The 18630-nt window shown below is 35.2% G+C and overlaps 1 protein-coding gene across 4 annotated transcripts in view; it reads right to left on the minus strand.

Annotated features, from left to right (window-relative positions):
* The window catches only part of rsh (Rap GTPase activating protein radish), a 319148-nt gene that overhangs the window by 112671 nt on the left and 187847 nt on the right, over nucleotides 1-18630 (minus strand). For all 4 annotated transcript variants that reach the window (XM_089734679.1, XM_089734678.1, XM_089734681.1 and 1 more), the window contains one exon: nucleotides 11912-12000. In XM_089734679.1, the coding sequence (XP_089590805.1) occupies nucleotides 11912-12000 (89 nt within the window). The remainder of the gene's footprint in view (nucleotides 1-11911; nucleotides 12001-18630) is intronic.

An 18630-nucleotide genomic window follows, 5' to 3' on the forward strand; every position in this document is an offset into this window, starting at 1 on the left:
TATTTTCGTCAGAAAGGCTGTATCGATTGGCATCGCCTCATACGATTACATTGAACATATGAAGCCGCGACGACTTGATTATTGTCTCGAGTAACTCATAAAATGATCATGATATTTTGGAACGAAGTTCCTTATGGGACGATGCGGAGGGGTACCCTAACCGGGAAAAAACGTCCGTAACGTAAGATTCTTATTAGTAATGCACACAGTGTACGACTTAACTTTGTAACAACGTAAAAAAATAACATATTTTTTTATCATTAATTGACCACGATCTTGGAGCGTTCGTTTGCGCAATACATTAACTTTTACGCAAACGCAAAACGACGTACACAAGTACTTCCTAAATATACTTAACCTACATTAATTGTATTATAAAATTAGGAATAAATAATTTAGTAATTGAGTCGCGATTGCCTCGTAAATTGACTACGTTTACATAAATATGAGCAGTTATTGAAAAGCGTCTGTTTACTCAGGTACGTGTGTAGCCATGATCATTGATTCCGAATAAATTTTCCAATAAAACTCGCCAGCAACCGAATAAATATTGATATTGGGTAATGTTGCCACAAACATGTCATTCTCGGTTTTTTCATTTCAATGGCAAAATAACGTGTTTCACTTTAGGTTGCCGCATCGATGAATTCAAATATCGAACCATAGCTCTTTTTTCTTACTTTTGACGTTTTGAAACGCGTGAAAAAATGCGTAACTAAATAAAATCAAGTCAGTGCGACTATTAGACATTCTATAACATTTTTTTAGTTTTTCTACGTCACGTTTACACAAGAAGGTGATTTTTTCGAATTTCAAACTACGAGGAATACAGAAAGAAGCTGAAAGAAGTCACGGATTAGGTTTAATACAAATTAATTTAATTTTAATATTTTTATCGGAATAATAAAATTGTTCTGCTTTTAAATTTAAGCTAACTCTTTTAAACCATTATACATATTATAATTTTAGGGTTTGATCTTCGAGATAATAGATTTCTAAATGTTAGACAATCGCCATATATAATTTCTCATGCCTTAGTCGACTGTGTCAACGAAAATCGTAAAGCAATTGGGATTGTCAGTTTTTTTATTTTTTTTTATTTCTTAGATGGATGGACGAGCTCACAGCCCACCTGGTGTGGAGTGGTTACTGAAGCCCATAGACATCTACGATGTAAGTGCGCCACCCACCTTGAGTTATAAGTTCTAAGGTTTCGAGTATAGTTACAACGGCTGCCCCACCCTTCAAACCGAAACGCATTACTGCTTCACGGTAGAAAGAGGCACGGTGGTGGTACCTAACCGCGCGGATTCACAAGAGGTCCTACCACCAGTAATTACGCAAATTATAAATTTGCGGGTTTCATTTTTATTACACGATGTATCCCTTCACCATGGAAGTCAATCGTGAACATTTTGTTGAGTAGGTACGTATTTCATTAGAAAAATTGGTACCCGCCTGGGATTCGAACACCGCTGCATCGCTCAACACGAATGCACCGGACGTCTTATCCTTTAGGCCACGACGACTTCAAAATAATATAATAAACGCGAGATTACATCGAAAAACTCGAGAAAGTCATCTGCTGGTTACTTTTTTTAAGGATTCCCATTTCATATTATTGATATACCAGAATGAAAAATATATTTATTAACGAAGGTGATTTTTATCAAAATAATTATGAAACGACGAGAATAAAGTCATCATTCACAAAATCACGCTTCGAGCTTTAATAGTTGGTTGGCCGCATCGTGCGGTTCCATGTCTCCTACTATTGTTTATTTTAAAAGTATGTTTTATATGTAAATTGCTCATTCTTATTTATGTGTAAAGAAGCAAATTTTTTAATAATTATTATTATATTACATGGTGTATTTGTATGTATATTAATGAATATGCGTATGTATGTAGGTATATGGGTAAGGCCGTTAAATTGGACTCATGTAACATAAAAGCTTAAGTTACCGGATAACTTAAAAGTTGTTGATGTGTTTGAATTTACAATTTATAATTTTATCATTTTATTAAAGCTTTGTTCTACAATTTCAAATGTGTTCTAAGCTTTACATCACTTTTATGCTACGTAACTAAAAAATTAACAACAATAGTAACATAAAAGTAACTTAAACCTACCCTCTTTTCAAAAGATGCTCGAATCTAGGGCACTATGATGAATAATTAACAACGTTTATAGCTTAGAGCTCTTATTTAAACATTAAACTTACTAAATTATCCTTCGATTTAAGCAAAACGATACAAACTTACCTTAAAATCAGTAAAAACTTTTTTTCTGTTTAACAAAAACACGATGCGGACCAAACTAACTCACGTATCATCTCACTAATGGCCGATAAGTACGTGACATACCTTAAGTAAGTTAGATATTGGCGTGGCCAATTATAAAACATATTCTTACTGCTCAATTCTTAAATTATTGTAAAAATTTTGGTAACTTAAAATCAGTAACATAAAAGCTTAAAATACTACGACGTGATGTTAAAATTCGAAAATAATTGATATTTCAATAGCTAGATTTTTGTGAAGGAATTAAATATTGCCTAACATAATTGATTCTTTAAAAAAAAATTTTTTATTGCCGGTGGAATAAACTTATATAATTCATTCCAACTATGATGGGGGATCATTTGGGACACTTGAAATTGTTCTAGCAATTCGTATTATCGTAGTAAAAACTACATAATTAAATACAAAGAAGTAGTCTTGGAGACGTTTGCGTATTTGTAACAGTTGTAGAAAGGATGCCTTTTGCCAGGAAAACAATAAAACATGATAGTATTATTGTATTTATTCTAAAAAAGATGCCGGACGCGGAGTCATCCATCAAAATGGTTACTTTTTGGCGGCCTTACCCATATATATATATATATATATATATATATATCACTGGATTGTTACACCGCGTGTAATTCGTTGTCTGGAAGAAATCGCTCTTAGCGATAAGACCGCTAATTGTACTTTTTGTATTTAATGTATTATATTGTTTATTTATTTTTTAGTGCACAATAAAGAATACTATCTCTGTCTCTCTCTCTCTCTCTCTTAGATATGACATTTTTCTGTGATACGCCGACAGAGAATCGATCGGACATCACGCTGGAATTAGGATAAGAGACATATAAACCACTGAACTTACGAGACGATTATTATGATATAATATGAAGGTAGGACGTCTTGTGAGTCCGCACGGGTAGGTACCAACACCCTGCCTATTTCTGCCGTGAAGCAGTTATGCGTTTCGGTTTGAAGGGTGGGGCTGCCGTTGTACTGTAAAAACTGAGACTTAGAACTCATGTCTCAAGGTAGGTGTCGGCATTTACGATGTAGATGTCTATGGGCTCCGGTAACCACTTAACATTAGTTGGGCCGTGAACGCATCTACCCATCGAAACAATAACAAAAAAATTCAACCGGACATCAATAGTAAGACTTAAACTGTATGCATATAAAAAGGCAAAGAAAAAATAATTAAGAGGCTTTTCTCCACTGGTTGTTAACCGATTTTCCTGTTTATGTATTGAAAAAAAAAACATAGACAACATAATTAATGAAATCAGCCGGCTATGCGCTACTTAAAACTTGTGAGGGTGATGTCATAAGTAGCTAGGTTCTCTAGCCTTGGACCTATTATTGTCACTAAACAATCGTGTTTTTCTTTTTGAGTGGTTGAACAAACACCCTAGAGTCGGTTGCGTGTGCTTACGGAGACTATTATTCATATTATTATATTGAATTCAAATATCAAAAGTAGGTACTGTTTATTAGTGTATGATCTATGGTCAGTTTGTCGATTACTTTACCCCATATGGCGTCACAGAGGTAACAAAACTGTTCATGTTCATGTTTTGATGAAGTTTAAATGATAATATCTTTTCCTATTGGTCTAATTTTAATATTTTTTTAATCAGTTAGCAATTACAAGTTTGTTAGTTTATAAAAAATGTCCCATGATAAATTGTTAGAAACAAATAAAAATTTCCGATTTTTTGTTACAGCCTATAGGCAGACGAAGCCCACGATATTTAACTCTCATAAGTGTTAAAAGAAATAAGAGTGTGGATGCTGCCAACCCACCTTGAAACATTAAGTCGAAGTTTAAATTGTATTGTCGGAACAGTTAATCTACATTTAAAACCACAAAGTGTTACTGGTGGTGGGACCTCATGTGAGTCCGCACAGCTAGGTACCACCACCCCGCCTATTTCTGCCGTGAAGCAGATTACTGCTTCACGTTCAAACCTTCACCTTTCAAGCCGAAACGCTAATGCGTGGGGCAGCCGTCGTAACTATACTGAGACCTTAGAACTTATGTCTCAAGGTGGGTGGCGCATTTGTGTTGTAAATGTCTATGGACTACAGTAACCACTTAACACCAGGTGGGCTGTGAGCTCGTCCACCCACCTAAACAATAAAAAAAACAGTATCAATTGCAGAGATAGAATAGTGGTAGTCTTGTGCACTTCAAAATAAAAATGCGTTATTTAAAAATACAAAAACCATTTTTTTTTTAATTAACGTCATCATTCTATGGTAGGGCTCGACGGCCGGAAACGTAGGTTGTATCACGTCGACTGTATATTATCGAGCTGTCAATCAAATAAACTGCTACTCTTTGTAGCAACATTGAGTAGGGTGAGCGCGGACTGAGTCGCGGCACGACGTGATGAAATAATTATAAAATTATAAGACTGGTTAGTTTGGATGGTCATACCAAAACCATCCGATGTTCACCACCATCCAAAGCAATCCACCCAGCATGAAAAATGGCGGCAAATCAAAATACAAGCGTTTTATGATAATAATATTATTGTAATCGATATTTGATTCAGTCGAATTGTCTAGAGTGGTTTGGACGATGAATAGTAAGTACTGGGTGCGCCCCGTTATTTCAATCACGGTAAACGAGTGATAGCACTGTTTCGTTTTGCTTATGTTGTGTTAATTTTAAGGGGAAATCCGCTCATTACCTTAATGCAACACAGTAATCATGCCAATGTAAGTAGGTAATTATTATTAGAAACCAGAATTGATTTTTCGATTTTTCAAAAAGTTTTATAATATTTTTGCAGAAATACATCTAATTCTGCATAATAATATTATCTAATCTCCGCCCAACCAACTATATAAACGATTTGTTTAGTATAAATAAAGAGTTTTAGAAGTGTGTGTAGTACCTAATTGTATAAGTAATATTGTTGGTTGATTGATTTGCTTTCAGTTGGGTAATCAGTTCGCGACGGGCTTCCTCTGCGATTTGATTAATTTCAATCAATGCCCGCCGGTATTGTTCTGTGTCGGACTTTGTTTTATTCGTGTATGTGTATGCAGGGCGTACCCTTTCCAGGGATAGTTTGGCTTCACAAAACATCACCTGTATTGACAGTCTTTGAGCTTCAGGTCAGAAACAGACTGTGAGACATTTTTAAAAAGTATTAACAAAAACAAAGAAATCAGGCAATTCAGCAATCCTCACAGAATCAAAGCTTCGAATGTTAAAATGTATAAAATTACGTCCATTGGTAGTCAACATTGCTAAATAAAACTTTACGCTAAATTTCCCCCAATTTCGCGCTAAATTAGGTTTTTGCCTTTATTTTTATGAATTTTATACCAAAAATGTTGAAAATGTTTATCAGTATAACTAGTACAATGTTTATACAGCATATACCTAGTCAGGTCATAAGTATTGTCACACAGTAAAAACTTTTCTTTTAGAATGCTGGCCACAAAAAAGTTTATTGAATTCGAATTTTGAATTGTTCATGAAAATAAAAATGTATACTTTTAGAATTTTACTCATTTTTAAATATGGAGTGGACGCTTAAAGAAGACCGTGTTGCAGTTATTGCGTTGCATCGTTGCGGTTACGCGCCAATTAAAATTTTTAACATACTGAAAAATTTGAATATAACCAAAAGATTCGTTTATCGTACCATCAAACGATACAATGAAGACTCTAGTGTAGATGACAGGTCAAGAAGTGGTCGCCCTTGGTCTGTTAGGACTCCAGCAGTGATAAAAGCTGTGAAGGCGCGAATTCAAAGAAATCCCAAACGTAAGCAGAAACTGTTGGCCGTTCAGATGGGGTTAAGCAGAACCACGGTGAAAAGGGTGTTAAATGAAGACTTAGGGCTTCGGGCATATCGAAGAAAAACAGGACATCGTTTGAATGCTCGTCTAATGGACCTGAGACTGAAGAGATGCCGCGCTTTGTTGAAGCGGTACGCGGGAAAAAAATATCGGGAAATTCTTTTTTCGGATGAAAAAATTTTTACCGTAGAAGAGAGCTACAACAAACAAAATGATAAGGTGTACGCACACAGTAGTGAAGAAGCGAGCAACCGTATTCCGCGTGTCCAACGAGGTCATTTTCCATCCTCGCTCATGGTATGGTTGGGAGTTTCTTATTGGGGCTTAACAGAGGTACATTTTTGTGAGAAAGGTGTAAAAACGAATGCAGTTGTGTATCAAAATACAGTCCTGACGAACCTTGTGGAACCTGTTTCTCATACCATGTTCAAAAACAGGCACTGGGTATTCCAACAAGATTCGGCGCCAGCTCATAGAGCGAAGAGCACACAAGACTGGCTGGCGGCGCGTGAAATCGACTTCATCCGGCACGAAGACTGGCCCTCCTCCAGTCCAGATTTGAATCCGTTGGATTACAAGATATGGCAACACTTGGAGGAAAAGGCGTGCTCAAAGCCTCATCCCAATTTGGAGTCATTCAATACATCCTTGATTAAGGCAGCCGCCGATATTGACATGGACCTCGATCGTGCTGCGATAGACGACTGGCCGCGCAGATTGAAGGCCTGTATTCAAAATCACGGAGGTCATTTTGAATAAACTTTAGTGTCATAAGAATCTATGTTTTGTTAAGTTCATTTTGGTATATGAATGGTTACATAACCAATAAACTTGTTTCAATTTTTTTTTTAATTTTATTAAATAAATAAATAAACACTATCAGATGTCTTTCTATAATAATTTAAAGGCTGTGAGACCTATCAAAAAGTCATAAGTACTTTGTTTGTGAGCTTACCGTTGCTACCAATTTGCTTTAAATTCTACCTTGGTTGGCAAAGAAAACACTTTTACTTCTTTTTGAACTGTTACTTACATTATACTGTGGCATAAGTACGTGCAGTTAATATACCAAGCAACGTGATGATTACCCGAATACACCCCTCTTTCATATTTGGTCTGTAATTTTTCCGGAAAGAAACGTTGACATTGAATGAAATATTTAATTTCCGGCCGATGCCGAACATTGAATGAATATGGATCCGTATTTATTCCAGAGTCATATTTAAGAGCAACCACAGTATGTTTTTATCCAGAATACGAAGTTTAAAGAGTTTATTTAAGAAGTTGAAATCTTTTTTTAATTATTCGTTAATAAGCCACAGCGATCACGGAAACAAACAATAAAAATTCAATAACAAATAATTTCATTTCTCGATATTATTATAGTTGGAGCGAAAAAAAAAAGAGTTGAAATTGTTGAAATGAGTTTTAATTTTGTTACTACAAAACCGCCGTAATTCCGAATGCTTTAAATAAACAAAAAAAAGTTTGGGATGGTTTTGAAAAAAAAAGTAGATTTAAAAATAAATTCAAATATTTTCCAGGTACATTTTCAATAGCAGACAAAGCGAAGTTCAGGAACAGAAACCATTTTTTGGCCCGGGGCAACTTTTATTGGCACGTCACAAATAGAGCACAATAAAATTTCATCCATTAATGAATTAGAAAACGCACTCAGCACGATAAATAAAGGGAAGCATTTCCTGAACATTTCATATCACACGTTAAAATTCAGGTTAACGTGTTTGTGAAATAAACGAAAGGTTTTTGTCGAAAAATGTAAAAAAATTATCAAGCGAAATTTTGAAATGATCAAGTTCGATCTTGCGTGAAATTGACAAACGATAATTTATCGTATTTATGTTAATTCTCGAGGTATTTCAATATTTTTACTAAAAGGAGAAAGGGAGGCAGTTCATCTTACAATAGTTTGTTTGGTTTTCCACAAGAAGATTTAACTTACTTTTATTGAATAAAACTATCAGTTCCTTCGTCTATTTATCTTTTTCTAAGTCTTTCCTTAAGACGAAAGACGAATTTAAACCCAATAAAATAAAATAAAAACGTAATAATGTGTACATATTTAAAAATTCAATTAGGAAATATCATACATTTGATTAAAAATCAAAGTAACTCATCAGGCATATGAATAAACATCTCTAGGAATGGCAGAGAGGAACTTTGCTCTCACGGTGGACTGTACGATACTAGAAATAAGGACAGTTTTTAACTATACATTGCTACTCTTAAACCACGAGTCAGCATTAAAAACCACGATAAGTACAAGGAAATAGTAGGCAATTGGAAGCCTGGTTCATAGAAGAAAGCAGTACTACGCGAGGTCGTAAACCTATGGTAATGTCTACGTCTTTGTGTAATGTATGTATGTATATATATATATATATGTATGTTTGCACTAAGTTTGTGTTCCTAATTCTTCTTTCCTTTTGCGGGCCTACTGGAAGAGATTTCAACATGAAATAAGTAGTGCCCTTGTACTCTGTATCCTTATTGTCGTGTTTCTTCTAACAGCTGTGTGTACAAAATATATTAAATAAATAAAATACTACTCTGCTCTGCTGTGGTAATTCAACATAAAATTTGTAAAAAGAAGCCATGGCTTTATCTTCCAATAGACTTCTCGGTATGATTCCAAGGCTTCCTTAATTTTTATAAGAACTTAGACTGAAAATTGATATTTGACTAATGGTGTCGTACCCACCTGATATACATAAGTGGTAACTAGAGTGTATTTAGAAACAATGGATGAACACATAATTAACGGCCGTCTGGTGTAGTGGTAAGTGACATAGTCACTACACATGGGGGTCGCGGGTTCGAATCCCGCCAAGGGAAGATATTTGTATGATAAATAAAAAATGTTTTTTCCAGGGTTATGGATGTATATTAAATATATGTATGTGTATAATAAAAATATTACATTTATTTCCGTTATCTGGTACCCGTAACACAAGTTCTTTACGAACTTAGCACGGGACCAGTTAACGTGGCGTGATTGTTAATAAATATTTATTATTTATTTATTTATTTATTTACATAAATACCGCTGCAAATTAAGTTAAAATCTTAATTGAAGGCACGGATAGTTTCGGATAGTCTACCCTTCAAAATTTAACACACAATCGCTTTGAGGCAAGAATAGGTAACCCGCCGCCGGTTAATTGAATCGATGGATCCCAAAGATAGATCCGCATTAACCCATGTGTTGGAACTCCGATCACAGCCCATGTAAAATATCATATATTTTTGGCAACTAACAAAACTATCGAATCCAGTTGGTTGATAAGAAACACAAACGTCATACGATACTTCAAGAGTACTTTTACTGGTAAGCGGATTACTTAGCAGACGCCTTTAACTGAGTATTATAATACAAAATATATTCCTTTGATAGGACTAAAGTTAGAGGAAGCCACTTTATTTTGATCTAAAATAGATAAAATTGATCGCAAAAGATTAAGCCGCTCGTCTGATCTGGTTTGATTTTTTTTCTTGCTTAAGCCGCTTTCGACGCGGAAGAAAAAGTACAAGATTATATTTTTCAAAGGACGTACGTCGGTGTATTTTGGTTTCAAATTGAAAAAGGCTTCTTTTGCGCGCCTTGTCCTTTTAATGTGGCTTCAAAGCGAAACTTATCGATGATATCCATGAAGGTTATTTTTACTTTGTTAAAATAATTTTGTATTAAGTTTAATTTTTCATCGGTATTACATTATAGATATATGTATCACAAATCCTTATTGGCTTTATTATTACAATAATATCAGGAGCAACGAGACAGGCAGACAATTTCCTAATGTTGAGATGGTATGGGACCTCAAAGATACCTAAATGTTGTTCAATCATGCATGGCGCTTATCTACGCGGCGTCATGGAACAAACAAGAAAACAAAGGCTTCTTTGAAAACTAGTCTTAATTATCAAAACGACTTATATATTTATCGATCACTACTAGAGGTCCCGCAGTAGTCGAAATTCGACTATAATTAATTGGAATTGTAAGTTTGTACACTATTAAGATTGTATTTTATACTTCTATAATCACAAATTTCGCCAAGACTACACTATAAAAAATATTAACAAAGACAAACAATATTTAGTCTATTCTCAATTTGACAACAGACGTCAAGAATAAAAGATTGACAATAAATAGTATGCATGCGTGTGTGCGTCAAATACATGGTATGTATTGTGTGTAATGTTTTCTTTATTGATTTAATGTATCTTTTATGCATTATTTAAAAAAAATATTAGCATTGTGCACTTCTCTATAAGTGTGAAAAATTTCATATTCCACCGTCCGCGCAATTTTCGTAAAAAGGGATACAAAGTTTTTGCTTCACGTATTAATATATATCGATTATAATACCACCACATTTAATAAAGAGTAGTTCTTATAGTTGCTATTTCAACAATATCTGCGTTTTATTAGTGCATGTAGGCAAAACTTTATCTACTTTTAACAATGTGCACATTACTACATTGTTGCCATTGGTAAATTTCTCTAACATTTCGATTCGTATTCAATGAACACGCCGCCTGTTGAATAAAATATGCTGAAGCCCTGATATATAACAGTGCCGTGCGATCGAGGTTACGGTTGCATTAGTAAAACAATTATCTATATATTAGTACGTGAAGCAAAAACTTTGTACCCCTTTTTACGAAAATTGCGCGGACGGAGGAGTATGAAATTTCCCACCCTTATAGAGAATATAGAGAAGGAGTGCAGAATGTTAATTTTTTTTCTGCATTTATGCATAAAAATACATTAGACCATTAAAAAAACATTACGCATCAAACTTTTCTTATTGCTTATAGTCTGTGGTCAAATTGAGAATAGATTAAATATTGTTTGTCTTTATTAATAACTAGCTGTACCCGTCCGCTTCGTTGGGCATTTAAAATTAACATTATTATTTCTCACCCTCACAAAGATTCTCATCATTAACGCCCCCGCAACTGGTGTAGGGAGTCCAACACTCATATACCACGGATACCATGTTTGAAGTCAATCGGATGCATGGTTCAGTAGTTATAACGGAACATCCGTAAAAACCACTGTAGATTTATATATTAGTGTAGATATAGATTGCCTAAAGTGTAGTCTTGGCGAAATCTGTGATTATAGAAATATTATAGTTGAATTTCGACTACCGCGGCACCACTAGTAAATTCGAATTGAATGAGTGACTAGTTCAAAGCTCCAATAAGTAAAAAGATGGTGCAGCACTATTACGGAATATAATACCGAATTGGAAATTGCATTACGAATATAATTACGGTATTTTGAAAGTTGTACAAACTAGAATCCGAAGTACTTGAGGAGACGCGGCATACAGATTGTAATCTTAGTAGTACTTCGGACATGTGGCCTGACGAAATTCTGACAGCTTGGAAAAACTAATAGTTACGTGGAAGGAAAGAGAAGTCGAGGAAGATCGCCAACCAGGTGGACGGACATTGTAAAGGAGGCCACAAATACCAGCGTCCCGGGTGCCATTAAGCAGGCCGAGTGCAGGTAGCGTTGGAGGAAGCTGGTGCAGAAACTAGACCAAGGTGGTCATGACCCTCAGTAATGAGGCAGCGACGAAGAAGAAGAAACTAGAGTAGGATTTCAGGGTTTGTAGCCATGAGACAATGAGCCACATCGAAAAATATTATGCGCATTATTAATTTTTAAGTCACTTTGTCGTTCATAGACGAGATTCGAAGTTTCATATATGAGTAAATTTATTTACTTACTATTAAAAATGTGTGCAGAAAATATTTTACTACTAACCTGATTGGGTCCAGTAAGATTTAGTCCGCAGGAGTTGCAACGGAGACATTCCTCATGATAGTGGTTGTTGTCATACAGCGGAGACGGTTCTGAAAATTGTCTCAGATTAGGTAGTGTAATTCTCAATTTATATAAACTATTACATTGGTTTTTAAGATATTCCTGATATATATAGAATTAAGATCCTGTAGAGATTTATTTGTGCCTTTGTTCGTGTTGTATGCGTGCCTTGTTACATCAGTTGGTCAAAAACACAACTGCTCTCAGTGTACAGTGAACATTTCTGGAGCAGTGTCGGGATTCAAACATAGTGTATAACAATGCTAACATTCTATCAAGGGAGATTCAGATACCCAAGTGATTTTAGTGTATGGATAATAATATGTTTGCCAAATTACATCCAGATCGAATCAATATTCAATTGATTTACAACTACTTTTATTACGAGGCTGTAAGAGGTTCTTTATTACTCTCAATAAACATTTAACGGCGTCTATTAACCGAAGTTCTTACGTACAAACGGGGGAAGTACTTAAAAGTTTTCTATATCTATGTAACAATGTAGGTACTTAAATTTACCTCGGATGTAATAAGGGTTCGTAGTTAAACAGTGCGTTGACTTAGTATTATTTTCTAATGACGGTAATCACAGCGTGGATATACTATGAGTAATATATCTTTATATAAAAAAAGTTTGCATTGCTTAATATGTTATTGTATGATAAGTTACTTATTAAGAAATACGTTTTTAATCTCTTTCGAAGCGGACTATCGAGTAAAAAGATATTATTGTGTATTCCTACTAGGTTAAGTTCGCTAGTTTGACCACAAAGGTTTTTAGTAATGTATTGATTTTTTAACCCAAAGACGTGAGAACGACTTCACGGTCCACGTAGTGTTAAGTGGTTACTGGAGCTCGTGGACATCACAGCGTGTATGACGCAAGCCACTTTGAGACATGAAGACTAAGTCTGAATTGTGTACTAGAATAGTTGTCTTACTTTTCAAACTAGAATATGGCTTCGCAGCAGAAACAGGCGTAATAGTGGTACCTACCTACCTACCTACTAATTTATATTTTATCAGCCCACAGACGTCCACTGTTGGAGATCGACCTCCCCCAAGCCTCGCTACAAAGACCGATCCTACGCTGCCTACATGCAGCGGATCCTCTCAATCCTCAATAGGACGTTGGTCCATCTTGTGTGAGGCCTACCTACGCTACGTCTCCGGAAGACACAGTTGCCACTTAAGACCTTTCTGGCCATCCGTTTTAAGAGCAATGTGCCCCGCCCACAGCCACTTCAACATCGCAATCCTTTGGTTTACGGTATGGTTTTCCTGCGAATCTCCTCATTTCAGATTTGATCTCCTAGGGAAACTCCGAGTAAAGCCCACTTTTTTGGTGACCTTGAGCCTTCTCATAAGGCCCATTGTGAGCGACCACGTCTCAGTGCCATAAATCATCACTGACAACACCCACTGGCCACAGACTTTCGTCTTGAGACACTGTAATATTTGTGATGAGAAGATTTTACGCAGATTTTACGTACCTACTAAAACCAGTTAGAAAAGTATAATCTTGTTTATTAAACACCGTTTACATGTGAATAAGTACACTGAACCAGAATTTGTATGTGGTTGGTAAAAAGCGAAAGCGAATTTCACCTCTGGCATTGTGCCAAAGGGTAAAGTAGTGTAGCTCGGAAAGTTGCCAAAAGTGGAGGCTTAAAATTTTAAGTCTCCGTTACAAATGGCTGGTGTCGTAGCAAGTCATAACTTTCGATCTAATATAGTTCAGAAATACATTCTGCAGGAAATACTTGTTCAAAAAAGTAAGCAGTGAAAATAAATCAAGCCGAAAGAACTGAAAAGTTTGAAACTTCATCTATTTTCTGTCCTTTTCGCAGTCTTTCAAAATTTTATGAACTAGTTCGAACAGAAACAGCTATCAGAAATAGCATTGAAGCCAATTCCATATCTCAGGGAATGTACTGAAAAAATTACTCCAGTCATCTGTCGAGTTTGTATTTAGGGGCTGGAATTTTATTTTGAGTGGGATGACCTAGCAAGTAAAAGAATGCACACATTATACAATGTTTTCCCGAACTAAGATTTCCATAGGTTCTTATGTCCAAATGCTATTGCACGATTTAAGCGAACGTTTTGAAGTTGAGGAGTATAGAACATGGGAATGATACAAACTATTCCAAGGATTTTTACTGGTGGTAGGACCTCTTGTGAGTCCGCACGGGTAGGTACCACCGCCCCGCCTATTTCTGCTGTGAAGCAGTAATGCGTTTCGATTTGAAGGGTGGGGCAGCCGTTGTAACTATACTGGGACCTTAGAACTTATATCTCAAGGTGTGTGGCGTATTTACACTGTATATGTCTATGGGTTCCAGTAACCACTTAACACCAGGTGGGCTGTGAATTCGTCCACACATCTAGGCAATAAAAAATATAAAAAATAAAAAGGATCGTCTGTTCGTTCTCTCTGCCTCATTTTAGGCACAGAAGGTGGTTTTGATTTAATTACAGAATCTTCACTCGAACCGAATTTGCAAATTCAGGAAAGCAAACTTCAAAAAAAGCAAGTTCACAAAAAGCAATTTAAAAAAAGCAAGCAAGCAAAAGGAATCAAATTTCAAAAAAACTTTGAAACTTGAACTTCTATCACCACATTTAGTCGCATTGCCTGATGGTTCTGAGGTCTATTAATCTCTATTTAAAATATAAATTCTTTATCTCATCAGGATTCAAGAAGAGACTTGAAAGACAGTTTCACAATTATACCGGAACAACATAGAAGTTAGCCAGGTACTAAAAACTTGTTAAATCATTATTAGAATCTAAGTAATATTACTATGAAGAATTTACAGAGTATTTTCTTAGTTGATTTGATTTTTCTTTAATAAATAACTTCTCTGATCCAGCCTCCAACCACTTATGACGTTTAATTTGTAATTAGCACAGGTTCTAACAACTTTTTTTTTCACGATACTACCTAAGGTTAATCTGTCAGTGTACATACATCTTTGAAGTATTATTGTCGAAATTCAAAATTGCGCTTTGTGCGCTGTGTATTATTATATCTTCGTTCAAAATTTTAATAAATTGCCTCAGGCCAAGATAATACAACTTGTATAGATTTTAACCTCGCACTTAAAGTCAATTAGAATCGAGATTCACATTGTAAATTATATGTAAATTTATTACGATTGAGTTAGAGTTTCATATTAGTTAGAGTTTCATTTAAAAAGCAATATTGGATCTGTTTTGGGCTTTGTGTTGAAAAGTGATGTGGATTTTAAGGTTTGAGAGGATTTTATTATTGCTTTGGTAAGCAGACGAGCATGCAGACCAGACAAAAACTGGTCATTGTCGCTAAGTAAGGTTACGAACAACGTCGCGCCACTTCTACCTATGTATATTTTTCAGAATTAGATTTGTATTACCAGTGTAAAATGGCAGATAAACATTGAGAACCTCATTGGAAAATGTGATAGCGTTCGTTGAAAGTATAATAGTTACAGAAAAAAAAAGTTGCAGAGTATTATTAGCTTCGGCTTTTAGCACGAAGAGATAAAAGAATTTGGTAGTATGGTAGGTTTTTTCCCCCTACCTAAGCTGATAACTTTCGAGGACTATACCAGGGTAACCTGATGAGTAGGTTAGTTCACGGAGCTCTAACCTGGGAACGTTGCTAATACTAGCCCTAGCAAGAGCAGTGTTTCATAGAATCTACCACCGGATCGGAAAAGCGATCCACTAAGAAGATCCCGCGAGAGCCTCTGTTGGATATGTCTGTGGGTTAATTTGCTCGTTGGACGAGAACAGTGACCAGTATGGTAGGCATATTTTTTGCTATTATGATATCCTATTCGTTGACAGCAGGGTATTGGTATCACTACTGAACGTGTGAATCTATATCTATGTTCTGTTTTTTTATCGACAGTCAATCTACAGCACGTTATGAACTAAGATTATAGACACTTTTTTTTAAATACTGCTGTCTCCCTCAGTGTTTAAATATGCCCATTTTAACACCACTTCTTGTTAAGCAGTGATGTAAAACGTAAACTTTCGTGAAACACATTATTATTTCAATTTCATTAGTATTTGTATTTTAGTCCATATTTGATTGGATACTCCTGAAACAACTACTAACATTTACTAAAATTTTAATATCACAGTCGTTTAAATTATTTTGATACAGACGAGGTATTCTGAAGCCGTAAATGAAACTAAATAATTGGAACAGATATTGAAATACGAACGAATTTGATTGAAAACAGGGCATAATTAATATCACGCTAGAGCGGTAAAATGGATCGTAAATAAAGCATTTGCTTTTTATAGCGAAGGTATAATCAAAGATGATATTGTTACGGGCCGTGGGAGTTATATTGTTTCAATATTCAGTTGGTTTATCGTTCTTGTATATGCAAGTTATTGTTAATAAAAATGAGTAGGTAATGAATGATATGAAATTTTCCGCGAGAAATTTCTGGGAGAAGCCGAAATTTTATGGGTTCATTTGTCTTCCTCGTAATATCTTACATTATCATGTATCAAATCGATACTTTCTAATATTACTTGTTTGATCGTCTATAGTCATTTAACATGTAAAATATGATGCTGTATTTATTTATTTGTTCGAGACTCATTAAGTTAAGCCTCTGTACAGTTGTTGTTGGTGGTTTAAGGAGGGTTTCTATTATAGTTTCAACGAACGGACTTATAAAAAAAGCACGTCTGTTAGCAACACCCTTCATAAGCAAGCAACATTTTAAAATGAAATCTTTAGTTTCTTGGAAGGATCTTAACTTTTTCTCTCTATATGATTTGTTAAAATTGTTGGTTCGTTAAAATTAAAATTATTATTCCCTCAATTTTTTTTCTAAATATTAAACTGTTTTACTTTTTCATTTCTTTTATTTGTTTCCTTATATGCTTCATTCACTTTAATTGTAAACACAATAAGTAACAGCAATATAATACTTAATAATTTTTTTTACTTTTCGAGCGGAAACCCTCTAATATCCCTTTAAAAATTATGTTATGATACTTCAGAACAAAGTATCCGAGCTCGTTATAAATCAAACATTAATTAAATTAAGCGAAGAGAAAATGACACGGCAGGTTGATAAATTTTGATTGCTCTACTTCGAAATGTACTCGTACTGTTGGGAATTTGATGAGTCAGGAGTACCAAGATTTATTCAGCGTCCCTATTTGTTTTGTGAAGAAGAATGCACTGAATGGACGAATTATTGTGGCTTAAATAATTTTATATTACAAAAAAATGTGGTTTTCGAGACTCGTAGATATAATAAAAAGTAATGCAATATGTGAATCTCGCTTTTATTGTCTTGAGTTTATTATCAAATAGCTCGTATGCACTCTGGTAAAACACCCAGTCAAACAAATACTAGATTCTACAATTTCACCACAAGACACGACCAAAAACTTCAATGACATTTTTTTTATAATTAGACGGTAGTTAGTATCACCAAAGTTCTATCGCAAAGGCATAAATGACCTTCCTATTAGATGGCAGCAATGTATAGATAATAATGGTAAATATTTTGATTAAATAAATATGTTAAATAAAAAAGAATCTCAATTTTTCAATACAAATCTGCAATTACTTTATTTATCATACTTTATCAACTCTGCCAATGCCGTCTGCCAAGCCCGGATGAGAAAAGAGGAGGGTTGAGTTGAAGTTTGACTTTTCCACCGTAAAACAGTCAACGCTGAATGTCTGGGGGCGGTTAATTAGCCGGACCCAAATAAGGCTTCAGCGGCCTTGAAGAGCTAAATCTCTTTCAACTCTTCTACTGCCGTGGAAGGACGCGGGGACCCACCATGTGTATTTTTCCAAGAAAACCTCATGAGGCCACGACCCTCAGAATTGAGGATTATCGACGCAAGGAGGAGGATCATACTTTAACCCCTAATACTTTTTGCACACCATGTGACAATAAAAGATTGACTTCCTAAAATAAATGGAATACTGGAATTTTATGAATTTTGAGTGTCTGGTTTGATGTATAAGTAACCAATGCTCTGTCTGACCCAAAACAGTCTCGCAGTCCAGTTTCATGAGACTATTTTTTACAAAACGAAACTTCCTTCGGACCTCATGTCTCAAAATGAGTTTTCAAGCTGTCTCAGTAGCAGCGGATGGGTGGCGAGCTAAATATGTTCAGTGTCATAAAACTGCCCAAAGTCAACTCGACAAATGATTATTCTATTTCATTCGCATTAAGGTGGTGGTATATTTTAGTTAAGAGTTCGGAAAAGGTCTGCTCACATCCTGTATATTGTGTAAATCTGTAACCATTTACCTTTTGAGTTATATTAAGAGTTTAATACATATAATTTCATTCATTAACTAATAATAATAAACGTATAATATGATAATAATAAAAATTGTTTTACTATATATAGCTCTTGCGCCACTCGTAGTCAAACAATCAAACATGTGATCTGTAGACCTCTACGAAGGAGCTACGAAGCTACGGAATCGATGTAACGAAAAGTTCAATGAAAAAGCGAATATTAAGATTAGTTGAAGGTAAACTCACGGTTCGTATCGCATGCGGTGTTGGAAAGTGCAGAGGCGAGTGATCGCTTACCATCAGGTGGACTGCTTGTCTGTTTTGGTAAGATTACGATTATAAAATAATTTGCATGAAGTTTTCATGGAA

This window comes from Bombyx mandarina, chromosome 18 (assembly GCF_030267445.1).
Source record: "Bombyx mandarina strain Sakado chromosome 18, ASM3026744v2".
Taxonomy (NCBI): domain Eukaryota; kingdom Metazoa; phylum Arthropoda; class Insecta; order Lepidoptera; family Bombycidae; genus Bombyx; species Bombyx mandarina.